This window comes from Lacerta agilis, chromosome 7 (assembly GCF_009819535.1).
Source record: "Lacerta agilis isolate rLacAgi1 chromosome 7, rLacAgi1.pri, whole genome shotgun sequence".
Taxonomy (NCBI): Eukaryota; Metazoa; Chordata; class Lepidosauria; order Squamata; family Lacertidae; genus Lacerta; species Lacerta agilis.
In genome coordinates this window covers 40,940,898-40,960,947 of record NC_046318.1, presented here as the reverse complement: position 1 = coordinate 40,960,947, position 20,050 = coordinate 40,940,898, and the positions used below count along the sequence as shown (strand labels likewise).

The 20,050-nt window shown below is 43.6% G+C and overlaps 1 protein-coding gene across 1 annotated transcript; it reads left to right on the top strand.

Moving 5' to 3' along the window:
* Window positions 1–807: 807 nt before the first annotated feature.
* TGIF1 (TGFB induced factor homeobox 1) lies at window positions 808–14,982 on the top strand. The gene is made up of 3 exons (XM_033154972.1): window positions 808–1,216; window positions 11,592–11,821; window positions 13,916–14,982. Exons 1-3 carry the CDS (start codon window positions 1,201–1,203, stop codon window positions 14,468–14,470), a joined length of 801 nt encoding a protein of 266 aa, XP_033010863.1. The 5' UTR covers window positions 808–1,200; the 3' UTR covers window positions 14,471–14,982.
* Window positions 14,983–20,050: the final 5,068 nt, after the last annotated feature.

Here is a 20,050-nt window from a genome sequence, read left to right as displayed (position 1 = left end):
AAGCAGACTGCGCCGCAGTTGTTGCTCACACTCGGCATGACTTGATAAGTTGTAAAGCATGACAGCGTCTGACTGGTTCTCCAGCATGACAGGAATTTCCGAAGGGGGCTCAAGGGCGACGCGTCCACCAATAGCACGAGGCAGCTCCGGCAGTCACAACAAGCCCAGAAAGGGAGGGGGAGGAGGTGGAAGAGCCCTCTCCCCTCCCGCTCCCTCAGGAAAGCGGGGCTTGCCGAATGGAGGGAGAGATTGAGCAGGAAGCAAGGCTGCCATCCTAACTCCGGAGTAAGAGCGCAATCCTAACCACGCCTACTCCGAAGCGAGCCCCGTGCATTTCAGTGGGGCTTACTCGGCTGCAATCCTAACCCGTTCAAGATCCCATTGGGTTCAGTAAGGCTAACTTCCGCGTGGACGCGTTTAGGATTGCGCTGCAACTCCCACGGACAGTTAGCTCCGAATAAGCGCGTTTCAGTTGCATAGTAGGGTCAACTTTCTTGACGCCGAGCCTCTACCTTTTCTATTTTCCCTCCCTCCCTCCCTGCTCCTCATTCACACGAATTGCGGAGTTCGCTAGAGACGGGGGTCCGGCAGGGGCGTCTCCCTTTCCCTCCAGCTGCCTGGGAAAGAGAGCAGGAAGCAGACAGAGGGCCCGGGCCTGCCTTGCCCCGTCACCATTGCCCTCCGCTTCGCAGGAGAGCTGGTGCGTCCTCCTCCCTCTCTCTTTGGCATTGGTATCTGTCAGAGTCGCTCGCCCTCACCGCCAGCCAGCAGCCAGGAGAGAGGGAAAGGAGGAGGAGGCGGGTGAAGTGGCTCCGGCTCCTGGTTACGCTCCGGCTTACTCATTGCTGGGCGGTGGGGGAGGGCGCACCTCGTGGTGGCGGCGAAGGCAGCCGCTTGCTTGCGCTTGCCTCACTTCGCCAGGCACAAGTTACAGAACAAAGAAAGAAGCAGCAGAAGCAGCCCAAGCGCGCCGCTCTCAAGTTACTTGTCTCAGCTCCTCGCCGGGGCTGGAGGACCTTGGCCATTCCGCCCTCTCGACTCCCTCCCTCAGAAAGAACTGCCGGAGGGTTGTGGGTTTTGTTTTGTTTTTGTCTCCCACCGCCGCATTTCCCCCACAAGTTTCTCTTTGCTCCCCCTCTCCCGTTTTTTAAATAGAAGGAATCTTCCAGGACTGGGCAGAAGGAGTTTCCAGGCACCAAGATGAAAAGTAAAAAAAGTAAGTGGGTTTGTTTGGTGGGGCTCTGAGGCTCCTCCGCTGCCCTCCTCGTGGTGTTGCTAAACAATTGCGAGGCGAAGGCAAGGGAGCGAAGGTGCTGCTTTGCAGCTCCCGAGTTCGGTTTGGGAAAGAGCTCGGACTTCCCCCCCCCCGAGAAACTTGGTGTGCAGTCCGTGTCTTACATGGCAGTTGGGGGTTTTCCGCTCAGACAAAACATAAGCTGTCTGCTTGGAGGCTTCATCTCCATGCTGCTGGCGCCCTGTCAAAAACATGTTCCAACTGCCTGCTTTGTGTCCGAACAAAGTTTTCTCCTAGTCTCTCTTCCTCATCCCCCTTCTTTCTTTTAAACCCGTTTGTTTTGCTTTACTTCTTGCCTATTCTCTCACTGAATACTGAAAGTTTCCCAAACAAGAATGTGCCTTCTGGTCCCCCCCCCGTCCCCCCCACCCCGGATTTTTTTTTTACGTTTTAGAATCTCAGCAGCCTTCCTCGAGCATGGGAGCGAAGGAGCGTTCTTTGTTTGCGATTTTCGGCTAGGAGGGGGGCATGGAGACGGGGGTGGAGCCATTTAAAAAGCAGTTAAGCAAACTCTGGTGCAGGGCCTTTTATTTTATTAAAAAGATACAAAGTGTGTTTATACAAGACACGAAAGCAAGTTTAGATACACTTTCCTTTCCCAGAATGAGAGAGGCTGGGATGAAAAAATAAATTGGTAACTCACATAAATACACCGTTTGACAGAGTGGATTTTCTCCTCCTACCCTTTTTAAGGAACAGATTGCCACTGTTTTTGTTTGTGAAAAAAAGCTCAATTTTATGCATGTTTACTCGGAAGTAAACCCCATTGAACTCAGTGGGGTTTACTCTAGGTGTACTGCCATAGGCTGCAGTACTTTACCTGAGAGTAAGCCCCAGTGAGGCTAACTTTTTATTAGGCATATAGGATTGGGCAGGCAGCTAGAGCAACTTTGCTTTTTTCAAACAGAACAACCACTTCTTCCTAAATGTTGTATTTAAAAGTTCATTTTCATATTTTATGCTAGTAACATCATTAAGAATTGTAGGGTAGTATTTAAGAGTGTTACATTCTGTAGAGTTGGCTTTTGTTTCAACTACACATTTTACGTTCATAGTTCAAACATTCTGCTCACTTTGCCAGGAGTTCTGTAGCAGTTTGTGTGTGTGTGTGTGTGTGTGTGTGTGTGTGTACCTACTCTTCAGTTTTGGACTTAAGTGGTCTGCTGTGGCCATAGTTTGTAGTTTTCATATGGAGCTGCAGAACTAGACACACAAAGGAAAGCAGGCCACACAAATGCTACAGTTAGGCCATGGTAAGTGGGTAGCATAAGCCCACCATAAATGAAGAGAATATCATTGTGGATAAAAGTCTGTGCTTGTAACTTTTTATTCTGTCCAAAAGTTTTCGTTTGCCTGAGTACCAGTAACTTTGGATGCTGTGTTACATACTTTCTGTGGCTAAATTCGTACATCCTGGCTTTTGAGCTTCCCAGTTTGTACAAATAAGTAACATTATTGGACAAAAATTCCATAGTGAACTACTTAGAATAGTTATTTTTAGAGCATTCCTCTGCTCCCTCTATTTGCACAGTGGTGGTGAGCTGGTTTCCTGTCTGCTGCTGCTTCCATTGTTCCTTTGGCTTCTCACCCTAGGCAGCTGTTCCATTTGTTTGTGTGTGTGTGTTTTAAATATAAAGCATCATACAAAGCTAACTGTTAACCCAACTCAACATTAAATGCATATACATGTTGTCATGTGTTCAACAGCCTAGCTGTCTAGTAAGCTTGGGCAGGGCATAAAAGCAAAACAAGGAAAAGATGTCATGATTAAGGGGGAGGACTTCAAAGTTGAGGAGTGCATTGGGAGCACATGTTGCAAGCTGGAAGTTTGCAGAGGCCTGACCTTTAAAAGACAGTGTAATTCAACATTTTCAAATGATAGGCTTACAAAGCTGGCACATGTGGTCTGTATTTTATCATCTGTCCTGAAAAATCCTGAAGTGTTCTCTGTGCTATCCTAACGTGGAAGGAAGTTCCTATTAAAGTAAGGGTTTAACATACTTGGTTTTATTTATTTATTTCACTCTCAGCCCATCCTTCACCCAGCAATTGATCCCAATTTATCAAATAGTTTATCAAATATGAAACTTAACTTGGTTCTGGGTTAACTTGATGCTAGATTTCAGTGCTACTTGTGATTTCTTGTACATAAGAAGTATATGTGTATGCGGATTTAAAATCAAGCTGATACACAGGGAGGAGGATTAAAGTCAAGGAATGCAGGCTGTGGAGGGATGGGAGTGGGAGTTGGTATGTTTCAGTATGTGAACCATTATGATGTCTTGTCTCCCCTTGCTGTGGAATGAATAACATATATTATTCCATAACCTTTGTTTGTGGTACTTGCACAAATGATGAGGTACCTGTTGTTGCACATTTGGGGAGGAAGCATATTCTGTACAAATGGTTCTGATCTGTATAGCAGATCTCATATCCATAAACCATGTTCTAAAAAAGTGCTTTGGGGGCAGGCTAGAAATACACACACCTTATGAAAATAAAATAATCTGGCTAAGGGGAATGGGAACAGCTGCTCAGAGATTGGAGCTTCTCTTTGATCCCTCTTTGCCTTATGAGTATGGGTGAGTTTGTTTATTTAACAAACCTGTTGCCCCATTTAAAAAAAAAAGAACTCCTCAGGCTGGGTTTTAACACAATGTCCAAGCAATATATGAAAACATCTAGATCAACACTGTATAAAAGAGCTGTTAAAATAAGAAGCCTAGGAATTGGTTAACTAACAAAAACAGTAGTTCACAGAGCATCAGTCAAAAAAGCTGCTCTTGACAGCAGCCTGTTGAAGCTGTGTGTTCCCTTCCTCTGACAAGTTAGGGAGACAAACAGGCAGCCTTTGTGTCTCATTAAAATGCTCTTTCTCTTGCTGTCCTGGGTATGTTAACACTAGCCAGGTGCCACTATTTTTAATTGCTATGCCAATCGCAAGCCTGCTGCCTCCTTTGTTTTCGCCTTGATTGCATTTGGGCAGAGTCCATACCACATAGTACTTTCTTCATGTCAGTAGTATAGTGACTTTTCTTCGTGTTTAGAAATTCTTTACTTAAACATTTAGGCATGATTTGAATCTTGTACACATGATTTAACCCAATGCTGGAATGAGTTCTGCAGGTGCCTTCTGGAAATGTTTTGCTCCTGTGAACATGGGCAGCGGCTCAAGTAGAGCTTCACAAAACACACAGTGAGAGAGATTTCCTGGAGAAAGCAGTCTAGCACATTGTTCTCTTGGCAAAGGGAGAGCCTGCTTCTTGAAAGCCTCTTTGTAAATCTTATTAAAGCAGCTGGCTTCTACTCTTTGCAATACTTCTTCACAGTACAGCTCTTCCGTTACGTTATCCTGCCTATTATTAAATGGGTTTATTTTCCTCTAATATTCAAAATCAAGGAGATGATTAACAGTATCTAGTGTACAGGTCTCTGTGTGGTCTAATGTATGTTAATATGGTGTTACTTTGTGCCAGGAAGATGAAAATGGTGTAGTTTATACAAAGAAATTTAATCTTGCATATATACATTTTAACAGTCTGTCATGCTGTGCATGCATCTAGAGTGAATTTCAAAATTGAGGCCTGCAAGGTGTGCCAAAAACCTGTTGTGTCCCAATACCTTGTTCCTGGTGAACTCTCTCTCTCTCTCTCTCTCTCTCTCTCTCTCTCTCTCTCTCTCTCTCTGTGTGTGTGTGTGTGTTGTTGTTGTTGTTTTGCAAAGAACACTGTTAAAAACACACCCAGATGTTGTGGGACCCCAACTCCAATCATCCCCAGTCAAGATCTTGAGGGCCACAGATTCCCCATCCCAGATCTATCTAGAACAGAATGTTCAGAACATTATCATAGTTCAAGAGTTCGTTCAAGCCAGGCAAAAACACTTGAGGGCCACATTTGGGCTTCAGGATCCCCACTATTGATCTAGAAGCATGAACAAGAACTGCACACCTACAGTTACTGGAATAAGGGTGACCGCTGGAAGCCTCTTATTTATGCATAAAAAGGTAAAGGTACCCCTGACCGTTAGGTCCGGTCATGGACGACTCTGGGGTTGCGCGCTCATCTCACTCTATAGGCTGAGGGAGCCGGCGTTTGTCCGCAGACAGCTTCCAGGTCATGTGGCCAGCATGACTAAGCTCCTTCTGGCAAACCAGAGCAGCGCATGGAAACGCCATTTACCTTCCCGCCAGAGCGGTACCTATTTATCTACTTGCACTTTTGACGTGCTTTCAAACTGCTAGGTGGGCAGGAGCTGGGACCGAGCAACGGGAGCTAACCCCGTCATGGGGATTCGAACCACTGACCTTCTGATTGGCAAGCCCTAGGCTCAGTGGTTTAGACCAGTGTTTTTCAACCACTGTTCCGCGGCACACTAGTGTGCCGCGAGATGTTGCCTAGTGTGCCGTGGAGACGGTTGGGATTTCCCCCCCTACTCGGGTGAAGATGTCGCGGTATGGCCATTACGGTGGAGGTGAGTGGCGCGGGTGGAGAAGAGACCGCAGTGACGCCTCTCTTTGGCTCTTTTCGAGGCCCCGCTTAGCTAAATTCGCGGCGCCTAGGAGGGGACTCCCCTTGGGGTAACGGCAGACGGGGCTTGTGGCCGGACCTGGCGGGGTTTGTTTTCCCGCCCTTCGGCGCTACTGACGCTGCGCGGGCAAAATGGAGGCGGCGCCAAAGATGGCGGCGCCCAGGGCTGCTTCGCTCGCCTTCGGCAGCGATGAGATGGGCAGACTGGTCGAGGGAAGAAGCCGCGAGGGCGGCACCGCGGCGGTGCGTTTGGCGGAGCCGTCGGCGGAGGGAGGGCGGTGCGAGGGCGGAGAAGCGGCGCCGGAGGGCGCGAAGGGCAGTTGCCGCTGCTTGCTCTTCCTCTGCCGGCTGCCTGCTCGTTGGCGCGCTTTCCAGGAGCCTCTAATAAAGGGAGCGGTGGCCTCCCCCTTTCTCCTTCTACACGCGCCTGCTTAAACTTTTGTGCCCCGAAGTATGTGAAGTGCGCTTCCTATGCAGTTTTTTTTTAATTAATTGCTTTGAGTATCTCGGCTATAACATCCAATTAGATTGACAGAAAAACTAGGCGAAATCTTTTGCGTTGATACAGGGTGTCGGTATAATAGTATTATTTTCCTCCTTGCCGTCGCTTTGACGTGGGCCCTTCCCCGCCCCCTCCATAAGCTGCCAGCATGGATGCTGGAAACTTGCGTTTATGATGGTTGCAGCCCTCCTTTTGTGGTTCAGTGGGAGTGCAGTTTGGCAAGTGAAGTGAACATAGCCTGAAATTGGCTTAAGACTATTAAGGACGTGTATTTTCTTGGAATTTTCCATAAAAAAATCTTTTTTCTTTTGCGGGCACCGGACTGTGTCCTGGGTATGGGGGGTATGTGGGTTTTTTGACATCATCTTCCGACTTCCTTCCCGCCAAAGCACAGTGTGCGCAGCAGCGGAGAGAAGAATTTCTGTTTACTTACTATTTCATAATAGAGTAATTATAAAATACTTTCTTTGTGTTTATTTGATTCCTATTCAAGAGAATTACTTTATATATAGTCAATATAGGCACAGAGTTAATTTTTTTAACATTTTCTAATGGTGGTGTGCCTCGTGATTTTTTTCATGAAACAAGTGTGCCTTTGCCCAAAAAAGGTTGAAAAACACTGGTTTAGACCACAGCACCACCCACATTCATGCATACTTGCAGCTATTTAAATGGCATGAACCCTAAGGTGGGGTTTGCTTTGTTTTACTTTGAGGAACTTGACATAAGTATCTCTGATACTTTCATTACCTAAGACTTCTAAATTCTACTGCATTAGAACCCTAAATTAAAACAAGGCAATACTTCTGTATCCAGATAGTTGCCCCCTCCTTTAAACACAGCAAACAACTAACTGTTAACACATGAGACAGACAGCCTAGGAAGGATGCCTTTTAACTGTGCCCTGTTAAAACAGGAAATCAAATGCGCAGACTGATTACAGGCTAGCTTTGGTTTTTCCTCTTGTTAGTAATCAGCACAAATGCTGCAGTGTAAACAGAGCCATGGCAGCCCCAATGTGGCCTTTGCTCTAATGAGAAATCAGCTGGACTAAGGAGAGATCTGCTGCCTACTTCTAGTTTCCTGTTGCTGCAACTCCTGCACAAATAGGGGGACTTTTCTCCTGGCAGTTCAAAGGGCCGGTGCTCCATTATTGAAATCAGCTCATTACCCCAAAGAGAAGTTGCATGGCAGTTTTCTCTTGTTTAGCCCAAACCTGTTTTGTATCATTAACCTCTTAGCAGAGGGAACATGTCACAATAACTAAGCAGATCAAAGGGCAGTAGGGAACTGCTGGTTTGTTCTTGCTTTAATTTTTTGTTTGTTCTGTCAGGAGATTTATCGTTTCTTGTTTTTATTTTTGAGGGGTAGGGAGGGGAAGAGCAGGCTCTTCAGTTTCGTTTTTGAGGAGGGGCACTGGAAGTATACAAGTCTAGCTTTTGAATATTTTTAGTGCCAGTTTTGTAACATTTCCACCACCCCTCCTTTTTGCTCTTAAGGCAATGTCCTGATCTAGCTGACTAAAATACTTCAGCATGACTGTTTACCTCAAGGCAGGACTCATCATGCAAATACTTGTGCAATGTGTGTAGATCCATTGACTTGTCTGCTTCTTTGAACCACTTGCTGTTGCGTACATATTCTCTATGTACATGGAAAGCGCTGAGCAACCCTGACAATGGACAAATGACCCACTGAACTCTGCAGGCATAGTGCATCTTATCTCTCTGCATACTATAGAACTCAGCGGGGAGAAGCAATAATTAGTTGGCTGTTAGCTCTAGCTACACCTGCTCGCCTTCCACCCCACCAGTTTCAGTGGGCACCAGCTACCACTACATAAAATATACATTAGAATTATTCTCCTGAGCTTCCGTTGAGCAACATCACTTTGGGAACACATCATAGAAGAATGAGGTTCCGAAAATTTCTGTTCCTACTGGGCTCCTGTGCTTGACAGAGGAGCAACAGGCTGAGCATTTCCATGCCTGGCAGAGCTGCAGCTGTTACATCACTGTCATTATGTTCTCTGGGAAAACACCGAGAGGGCTGTGCCAGAACAGAAAAAGTGGTGGTCCCTGAGAAGAAAAACTTCTGGTTTCCCACTGCAGTGGCTCTTGCTTATGATAGCCATGACGCAGAGGGTGTCCTCATGCCTCTTACTGGGAAACATGGGGATAGTGGGTTGGTGATAACTTTCTTTAGCCCACTGGCTTGGGAGGGCTTTGTTCACCTGATTTCTCACATTGCTTTGTTGTTGGTTGATTTTTATGTCATTTTTCATCATTTTCTTATACTTGTCTGTATTTTGTTCGCCACTTTGGGAGCCTCTGGGTCAAAAGGCAGTATATAAAGCAACAATAGCAGCAGCAACAATATTGTTATTATCATTAAAACAATAGTTGGGCATCCTTTGTAGGGCGTTCCACTAGAACTGTTGCTCTACTTGGCTGCTCTGCTCTGCATGTCCTTTCTGTGATCCTTCAGGAGACATGAGTGTTTGGTCAGAAGTACCTGTGGGTATGGTGGAGCATTTAGCGGCTTTGCCCCTGATGGCTTTTGACAATGCATGATGGGACCTAGGTTTGGGGGCTTCTTTTCTGTGCAGTCCATATGTATCCTGAACCCTCTTTGCAACTAACACTGTTACCACCTGTTGAATAACAATGCATATTACCCTATACTGTTGTGGGTGGCAGGGGGAGAGAAACTCTGTACTGTAGTATTGAGTGTCTGCACAACTATCATTTTTAAAATAACCTTTGCTGGAAGGGGGATAAAGGAAGTGGAGGTATCGTAATTTGAGGGTTACAGTGTGATCCTAACCTTGTCCACTCAGAAGTAACAACTGTTGAATTTAGTGGGGCTTACTCCCAGGTAAGTGGGGTTGGGATTAGACTCCTTCGTATTGGTGAGGTGACCTGCCATCCATGCTTAACTGTGTGTGGACTGCTGGCCATGCAGCTCTAATGCAGGAGTCCAGTTTTCTGGTAGACATCGTGTCAAGGTGCCATGTGCAGTTGCCTATGACGAAAGTTCCCTGCTAAAGCTGCTTGTTGTGTGCTGACATTGGCTTTTAGCTGGAATCTCCATTGTGGCTCTGGGAGTGAAGGAAGAAGAGGGCTGTCATCTGGGAATGCTTTAATTTTGCTTCATCTATAGTTTCAGATGTAACATTACAGTGTCCCTGAGTTGAATATAACAGGGATGGGGGAACATGTGACTCTCAGATGTTGCTGGACTGCAGCTCCCAGCATCCCTGACCACTGGCCATGCTGGCTGGGGCTGATGGGAGATCCAGCAACACCTGGAAGGCCACAGATTCTGTATTCTTGTAGTATAAGTTTCTGACTAATATCTGCCTGGTTTTCTTCTGCAAGTGAAATGCGGTTTAGGACTGAATCTATCCCAGCCAGTGGGCGAAACTCAATAAGATTTGTCTGTTAAACTAGTGTATACAGCTTGGATTCCTAAAATTTCTGGTGGGAATAAAAGACATGTAGCCAAAGCTTTGGTTTCCTGCACTTTGTTTGTTTATATGACCTGTAGTAACTACCTTCTTCTAAACTCAGTGATACAGCTGCGAATAAAATGTTTTAAGTGCAATGTGACACTAGATGGCAATCTGAAGAAGTGTTCATGCACACGAAAGCTCATACCTAGAACAAACTTAGTTGGTCTCTAAGGTGCTACTGGAAAGAATTTTTTATTTTATTTTGTTTTGACTATGGCAGACCAACACGGCTACCTACCTGTAACTAGATGGCAATGGTGAGCCTTATGGAAAATTCAATGTATTTTTAAAAACGCTTTTTAAAAAGCATTTTCAGAACAGTTTTTTATATGTGTTTAGATTCCACCTCTGTATTGCTAGTTTCTTTGGATTTTCCTTTTACTGCAGTGTTCAGCACATTTACTTGAAAGTAAGCTTTACTTAAATCAGTGGGGTTATGTTTCTAGACATATGATTATAGAATTGAGATGTTAGCTCTCTCTGGTACAAAATGGAATCGTAAATTTATTGCCAAATAGTTGTATATGAAAGGCTTGACACCATTTTGTTGCTATGAATGGAGCTTGCCGGGGCAGGGTGAGGAACACAGTAGAGCACTTGGTTTTGGCTTCCTGCCTACCGGATCATGAAGCATTTAGCTTGGAAGGAAATTTGCTGGATTGCATACCCACAGTTGCTGGCCAATAGTTGTTTGCATGCAAGAAGATTACAAGTTCTCCCCCTGGTTCTCCAGTTAGAAAGAATTGGGGACAAGGCGGAGTTTAGAAAATACCTGATGTAAGGGAGCAACAGGGCTGAATGAAACACCAGTGCCACCATTGCATCCAAAGCCCTGCTACTTGTACTTAAGGTGTGTGGAGGGGTAGCATTTTGCCTATTTTTAGCTGTGCCCACCTCCAAAATCAGGCCATTCTGGCTGTTAGATAGGCTTAAGAGTTGGTGGACCATGGCCCAGGCAGTTTCACTGTCGTTTTGTCCCCGTTTCAGGGCTTTACACCAGCTGTTGGCAGTTGATTCCCTGTGATAGCCAGTCAACAGCCCACACTGTCAACAGGCCACGCTGGAATGTTCCATGGCAGTGGAGAAGCGGGGGGAATTAGGGGTTGTGATTGTTGTTTTTGGCAGTTTCCTATACATTTACTACATGAAACAAACAGAGATGCCACCCACAAGCAAGTTAAACTCAAGAACTTGGGTGTAGGTAGATCCATGGCTCACCCCTAAGATTTGCTGTGCCAGCATTAAATATAGTACATCAACTGCTATGCTTTTGTGCATTTAATCCTGGATGGAGCAGTTGGGCACATTAGCCTCTGTTGAAAATTTCAGGTTCTCAGTCTTAAGTGGTTTGTGAATAGAAGAGCATAAAATGTTTAAAATTTTAAAAGCTAGAAGTTTCTAAGGAGTGTTGGAATATCACTGACATCTACCGGTAATCTTGGTTTTGGCTTCTTGCCTACCTGATCATGAAGCATTTAGCTTGGAAGGAAATTTGCTGGATTGCATACCCACAGTTGCTGGCCAATAGTTGGTATGGTATTGTCAAATGATGCAAGCCACTGTATGTATGAGACCATGTGGACGGTTGTTAATGTGACTAGCACACCTATGCCATATCCCCAGAATACAGGAACTGGAGGTATATCTCATGGTTGCCTCTCTGATGCTCGTTGCCACGCTTTAATTGCAGGTGATAAAATGTGTCTGAATGGATAAGATGATGCAATGTTCACTGTTGCATTTTTATCATAGATGCTGCTGTTGCAATATCAGGCAGTGAGACAGAGGACGATGACAGCATGGATGTCCCTCTGGATCTTTCCTCTTCTGCAAGCTCAGTCAAGAGGAGGAGGCGGGGTAACCTGCCCAAGGAATCGGTGCAGATTCTTCGGGATTGGCTCTATGAGCACCGCTTCAATGCTTATCCTTCAGAGCAAGAAAAAGCACTACTGTCAAGACAGACGCACCTCTCCACACTACAGGTATTTAAAGATGCTCCAATTACGTTTTAAGACTATGATCCTAAATACACTTAATTTGGAGCAAGTCCTGTTTAATACAGTGCAACTCGCTTCTGAATAAATAGGCATAGGATTGCATTGTATAATAGTCAAAACAAAATAAAAAAAATAAAAAAATCATTCCAGTAGCACCTTAGAGACCAACTAAGTTTTTTCTTGGTATGAGCTTTTGTGTGCCTGCACACTTCTTCAGGCACACGAAAGCTCATACCAAGAACAAACTTAGTTGGTCTCTAAGGTGCTACTGGAAGGATTTTTTATTTTTTATTTTGTTTTGACTATGGCAGACCAACACGGCTACCTACCTGTAATTGTATAATAATGTTAGTTGATGAGGTTGTATAGCCATGAGCTTATGTTTTACTATAATGGAACTGTTATTTCCATACACGGATGATACTTTGAAAGGTGCTGTTTTGGATTTGGGATCTACTTACAAACCAGTGCAAACACATAGAGTAGATGGTTCTGTTTGGGCTTTGGATCGTGTGTTTTTTAGGCTCACTCTAGCAGCATGGATGGTGTCTGTCATAGAGTTGTAAATTACCTCTGGCTGTTTTCATCACAAGCTGAATTTGCATATCTCTGTAATGGCCTCACTGAACCCATATATTATAACTTTAAGCTCCCTGTAGTATTCCAAAACAGGAGCAAGATGTGAGTGCACATTACAGTCATTCTGGAAAATGGGCAGGGTGAGAGTGGGGACATGTAAGTGGCAACTGCAGAGTTCCATCCCCCATCCCCCCAATGCTCCAAATATAGCAGTTTTAAGCTTAAGCTTGTAACATGTCTGTGTAGCTTTTCATAGAAATAGCTCTTTTCAAGTATCTGGCAAATAATGTGCATGTGTCTGTACTCAGATTGACCTTAGAATTTAAAGTTAGAGGGCTGGTTTCTGTTCCCAGTTCTGTCAGTGACAGTGCGCAATTCTTTGTATCAGCAAGAACAAAGTGAAATTATGCTTCTGTATTTTATGGGAGTCTTTATTTTCTAACCCACATAAAAGCTTGCAGACTCTAGGAAACAAGGTCCAAAGTTCCATTGGAAGTAGCCTGGAATGTGTACACTCGAATGCAGACCAAAATATGCTGGATGTTTTGTTGGCAGCTCTACGGAAGAAATTTTGAAAACACAAAAGATACAGCCCCCTTGGAATGTGTGTGTGTTGTAATTTTGCACATATTTTCACAATAAATCACTCCTCTTCATACATTCAGCCTGAACTGATGAGGGCCAAATATGAGGAGACATTCACACAAGTCTGTCCCCACTAACCTCCCCCCCCCCACCATATGCTAGCTCTGTTTTAGGCCTTGCTGCTCAACACACACTCACAATATATAGGGTTGTGTGTCCTTCATGTGATGGGGCAGAACACCTGAAAAAGATTGTGTGTGTGTGTTGGGACTGCATAAATCCAGCTTGCTAAAGACATAAATCTGTCTTTTGACCTCTCATCCTATTGCTTTCTTAGAATATCATTTCTTTGTAAGCGATAAGCAAATTTCCTTTGTCTGCACTGGGCAGAAGGAGAAACCATCCTTATCCAGCAAACATGAAAAGGGTTGTTAAGCTGTCCTTTTATTGCCCAGGAAACTGGCTTGATATTCAAACAAGGGCAAACTTCAGTGAGGTAATCTCTGTTTTGCCTGTTGACACAGTCAGTTGAACAGGGCAAATCAGTAACTGTTTTTGGGAGGAGTTTCTCTTTCACAGGGAAACATTTTCCTGTTGTTGATTAACCCAAATGTAATGAACAATGAGTAACAGGTTAACATGTGTACAGAGCTAAAAAAAACTAAGCCTATTGGTTCAGGCTAAGCAGACTTCAGAGAGCCTGAGGCTCTTTAGTAAGCAGAAAGGGCTGGTAGAAACAGGAAGAAAAGAAAGGCCTTCATTCAAGGATGTGTCATAACTTGTCTGCCGGACTTCCATTTGTCCTGCAGTTAAGGAATCTGCTTGAAGGGAGTCATGGATTTAACTGCAACTGCTGTAATGGCACAGAGTCGGAAATGAATGGAGGTAGGCATTAAGATGTGCTTGTGTTCTTAGGTCTGCAACTGGTTTATCAATGCACGCCGCAGGCTTTTGCCTGACATGCTGAGGAAGGACGGGAAGGACCCAAATCAGTTCACCATCTCACGAAGAGGGACCAAGATGGCTGACGGCAGCCCGGTGGAATTCTCAATTGGCACAAAAAACTGCATTCCACTGGTCGAGAGCTCGTTCCTTTCCGGAAGCACAGGACCAAACAAGACTTGCAAATCTTCTTTGGGATCCGTTTTGGCTCGGCCATCAGTAATTTGCCACACCACCGTAACTGCACTGAAAGATGCTCCTTTCCATTTTGGCCAACCAGGTGGCACTGGTCAGACCCTGGATGACCTGCAGCGGGCTTCCCCTACCAACTTCACAGACAACTCCCATCTATACCACGAGGATGTGTCTAAGCTGGGACCTGGTACAAATGCACAGAGTGGGCTTTTCAACACTCCCCCACCGACCCCTCCAGACCTCAACCAGGATTTTAGTGGGTTTCAGCTCCTGGTGGATGTTGCACTGAAACGGGCCGCAGAGATGGAGCTGCAGGCGAAACTCATGATATAAAACATTCTTCATATTTGCCCCCCAGGGCAGGGATATAACGGAAAGATGTGGCAATTGTCTACATGGTATCAAAGACTTAACTGCATTTTTAAATTAACCTTATTTGCACAAGGGATTGCTGAAATGAAGCTTCCTGCCACTGAAGTGGTTTTCAGTGGGATATGGTCATTCCAAGAATTATAGACTTAAAGCTACTGTAGAAACAAAAGGGTTTTCTTTATTTCTTTTCTTTTTTTAAAAAAAATGTTTTGTAGTAGGTTTTTTTTTCATAATGTGAGATGATTCCCAATATCATGTGATTTTGTTTTGTTATTATTTTCATTGTTTTTTTCTCTCTCCAGACTGTGCAATATTTAGAAACAAGATTACCGGTAGTCTTCATATCATTCCCACGTGGAACAAAATATACCAACAGGCTGTCTTAAAAAACAAATTCAAGATTTTAAAACCTGTTTGAATTTGAATAATTATGCTTTTTCATGTTGTAATAAAATATTTTCTTTAATAGTGAATTCATATTGTGTTTTGTGTGTGTGTGTTGAACTAGTGCAAAACTTACAGCTACCCTGTAGCTTCCAAATACTGTCAATTTTAAAAGTACCCCTTAAAAAGGTTGATATAAATACGTTACTCAGCAAATGCTAAAATATTGTATACTGTGACTTTTTAACTCTATGTTATCAGATCTATATGCACATGTGTGTAATCTTTAACATGTGCTGCCTTGAAATCTGTTTAACACTCCTGGTCAAGCAATGCATGTTTAAACACAAATTCATTGGCTTTGTTTTTAAAAAACCATAGGATTGTATTATTGACTTATCCAATGCTGCAGCTCTCCTGGCATAACAGACTTATGTGTGCACAGTGGAGCTTCCCTTTCCTCCCCGTCTCCTCCAGCCCCCACATGCCCTCTGAAGGGCTAGGGGACCCTAGAACAGATTTTGGATGAGGAGGGGGGTCCCACTCACTGTGCCAGCGGAAACCAACTGGTGCAGCATTGGATATAGCCCTAAATATGGAATCTGTTAGATGAGTTATCTAAGGCAGAGATGCTCAAACTGCATTCCAGGAACCATTGGGAGTCTTTGGGGGGGGGGTCTGTTGGAGGTTCTTCCACTGGAGGTTCTTCCTTAACAACATTAGTGATAGCAAATTAACTTCCGTGATGGCTTGTCCGCCACTTCCAGTCCAGTCCAGTCCTCTGCAATGTGCCGCCAAAAAAGTGTTGGAGATTTCTTAAGTTGGAATCTCTGTTAATATGGGGCAATGGCAACAGCCAACAAGCCTGGTGAATGTTCTGCATGAACAGAAATCAAACATTGCTCTGTCTCTCTAGATTGCCACCTTTACAATTCCACCCCCCTTCCAGGTCACATCCCAGCAACTCTAAAAACCCACTGCTTCTGACTAAGCTCTGGCTTTATCTTGTAACTAACTCTGAGTTGAGGGAGGGACCCCAACCATTTGTTGTCTGACACCAAGTGAGGATGATGCCATTTCTCCAAGTCTCTAACAGTGGTGGGGAATCATATTTTTTTTAAGAACCCACCTTCAAAATACTAAGCAGCTATTACACCAAAATATATACCCCTGCATATTTTGTGATTCTAAAAGCAATAGCTTAAGAAGTGCAATATTCCTTGAGATATCACAAGCGAATGGTTAATGTTTTGACATGAAAGAACTGCACCCCCTAACCTGTGATGGAGTGGTATGTAAGATTTCCTGGATTTATGTATGTGTCATGAGGATTTAAATTTCCCTTTTCTATTGCTGCAAGAATGCTCAAGGCAGCTGTGGCTAGCTGAAACTATTTTTTGAATTAGATACACACTTACTGTCAAGGTGGCTACTCGTTTGTAAATTCAATGAGCAAGCATCCATCAGATTTCCCAGCAGCTGTATTTTTATTTATTTTAATAGTGCTGATTATCTGACCTTGTTCAGTGTTTCTAAAATTGTTTCGGCTGTTATCTGTCTTAGCTTTGACATTTTCCCTGAAGTTGGCCCTTTTCTTTCAGAAAATGTAATACTATGCAATATTTTTGCTAATGTAAGAGACCTTTTTTTCTTTTACATGAAAAAACATTAATGAAGCTATGCTCTCATAGGGAACAAACACATATCTGCCCATTTGGACTATGAGAAAGGATACATTTGGACTGTGAGAAGGCCACAAAAAGTAATGCAATTAGAAAATCAATGTCAGAGAGGGGAAAAAATCTAGTAGAATGTGTGCATAGTAGCAACTAATTAGTTTTGTGCCTAATTTATAAAAACCCTGTTTGGACACCTGTCCAGATCCTCTAATTTCTGTACTGAATAAATTCAGGCTAAGAGTTTAATTTCATTTTCTCTGAAGATTTTCTGTATTCCATGCCATCCTGGACCACTTACACCACAACTGTTGCACAGGAACCAAGGAAATTGCTGTGGGATAACAAGCCTTATATAACCAACATACAAAGGACTTATTAATGTATTACGGGGTTAATACCATAGAGTAAGCTGTCCTTCCAGGCTTCCTATGTCCACTTCCCCTCACCTTGGGAAGAACTAGGTAATCAGGCCTATTGTTCTCTTCCAGTCTACCTGAGAAGCTCAGTGTGTAAAGAGGTTTGAGCTAGTTGCTCCAGCACAGACTGCATGACTTTCACCAGCCACTCGAGTTCCTATACCAATAATTTAGGAAATTTAACCACTTTGGAACTAAACTAAGTTTTACTGGCTGTGCAACTTTTTCTGATTGCTGTATAGAAAAGTACATGAATTTGACCTTTGAAGAATTTGTAAGTAAACCTATTTTTAACTTGCCAACTGTGATCATTTCCTATGCTGAGGGAAGAGGGGAGTTTTGGAACTCACCAGGGCATATTTAAAATGTGTAACAGCCTATATTTCCATGCTTTACTTTGCTGCATATTTTGTGATTATAAATCTCTGCTTTGGTGGGGGGGGGGTTTCTATAACCAGAGAATACTTCACCCAAACTTTGGATCTTAGCATAAGGAATTCTTTTTATACCTATTATTTTCTTTGCACCAACAATTGCCTTATACTGAGTTAGACTGTTTAGCTCAGCATGATCTCGGTTGTCTGGCAGTGGATCTGCTGGGTTTCAGGCAGGGGACAATCCCTACCTGGAGATGTCAGGGACTGAACTGGGGGCTTTTTGGCTGCAAAGCTGATGCTCTACCGCTGAGCTATAGGTTACAAGAGAGTTGGCATGGATGCTTTGGTAGAATTGCTACAAACATTGCATTTTGGTACCCATTGAAAACAACAATGCCTGCTTCTGGTTGAAACAATTTCAGTATCATCCTAAACACATACTTGAAAAAACTTCATTATAGAAAAATATGAGACACTTTAAACATCAGCAATGAATTGGTTTCCTAAAAAATAACAAATATTTATTGCAAATCCATTTGTTTTCACACTTTCATATTGATGTTAATTTCCACCATCGTGCTCTTCTTTGTGTTTTATAATTTGGTATTCTTCCCCTGTGCACTGTTGCTTGAAAATACTCTTCTCCAAGCCAGTAGTAACAAGAGGTGTTTTTCAGTAAACGTTGGGACCTACAGGTTATTAAGTCTTTGATCATGAAATGAGTGGAAACTATTGCTGTAAGTCAGGTTTGGTTGTTGCCATCTGGAGGAGGGCAAAGAATTGGATTAGATCCAGACTTGCCATATCGAAACTTCACTGAATATTTCTGCTGCAAGAGTGGAGACAGTTCCCCCTGATTCTTATTTCTTCTTGCAGCTCCACCTGCTGTACCACCTAAAAATCTGTTCCAGAGGGTTGGTGGGATCATCAGGAACAAGTTGGGATGGTGTTGCTGGGGGCTACAATGGATAAAAATCAACTTTCCTTCTTGCTTCAGCAGGGAAGCTCTGCTTGGCCTCAAGACCTTCCACAGCTGGAAATCTGAATTCAACCCATCATCTTGCGTTGGTGTTGATTGGATTAGATGTTTCAGATGTGCATTTGCAGTGTTGGCTCATGAGGTAGTTTTCAGAATTTGCTGACAGCTCAAGCTGCACTTCAAATGTTGAAGCAGAATCACTGTTGAGTAATTCCATGATCGTTTGAAGGTTAACCGCTGTATTTCCATGCCACTTCCAGATGTAGTTATCTGCAGAAAACTACACTGGAAACCAAAAGTTAATCACTTGTGCACCAGAGGTGCCAGCATGAGCCCAGATCTCTGGGTACTGTTCTCTGTTTTCAGTTATTAGTACAGTCATACCTTGGGTTACGGCCGCTTCAGGTTGCACGATTTCGGGTTGTGCACCGCAACCCGAATGTCCACTGTATCTTGTACTGAGGCTGCAATCCTGCACACACAAACACTGAAGTATCACTCAATGGGGCTAACATCTGAACAGACCTACTGGTATATAGTGGTACCTCAGGTTACATACTCTTCAGGTTACATATGCTTCAGGTTACAAACCCAGAAATAACGCTTCAGGTTAAGAACTTTGCTTCAGGATAAGAACAGAAATTGTGCTCTGGCGGCGCAGCGGCAGCCCCCATTAGCTAAAGTGGTGCTTCAGGTTAAGAACAGTTTCAGGTTAAGAACGGACTTCCAGAACGAATTAAGTACTTAACCAGAGGTACCACTGTATAGGACTGCATTGCAACTGTAGTTCCTGTTGTCCAAGGTTTGCCTCTGTGTGCTTACAGATGGGGGATTTATATTGATACTAAAAAGGGGGTCATTCACAGCAATAAATTAATTTATTGGCTCCCCCCATAGGATAAATTCAGATTAAGGAGGGAAGGGAGATGGGTTGGCATTTTGATGCCAAACACAATGAATGGATGTTGTGAAAAATATGCATGCATGAGGAGCATCCATCCCACAATAAGCACCCATCAGGAAGCATCCTATTTGTAATTCAGTTTTGAATTTGGTTTTAAAACCAGTATTGGTAATGAAAGGCATAGTAATTGGTTTAGAAATCGTACTGTATGAATCAGAATAATGTAAAGGTTATCATGTTGAGAAAAACAAACTAAAGTAATGATGGGATAATACTTTTTATTAAGATGCAAATGAACTTTCAATTCCCCAGAACTTTTATTCAGGCTGGATGTCTTTGGATCTGGCCAGAGTGCTCAAGTACAAATGCAACGAAGACTTGTTTCCATGAGCTGCTGTCATTGGGAATCACATCTTAAGTTATAACAATGGATTTGTTGCATGTCCCTTACAAATTACTCATCAATCTGTGCAAACAGAACTTACTGTTCTGCCACTTAGAAGTCCGGGCAGGTGGTGGTTGGCACATCTGCCCGAAATGGTTTGTTCCCGACTCTTTTAAAGCAGCAGTGGACACAAAACCAATAAACCCTACTTTCATCAGTAGCATGTTGCATGTTAAGATCAAAGTACAATCTATGAAGAGCAGGTGCTGAAATAGTAACCAAACTTGGGAAGGTCCCCCCCCCCGTTGCTGCTTAAACCTTTAAGACAGAGGCAACAAGAACACTCACATTACGGACCGCAGCATTATGATTGCAAGATGCTAGCTTCTGGTTGGTGGAAAAGTACCTGCTCGACAG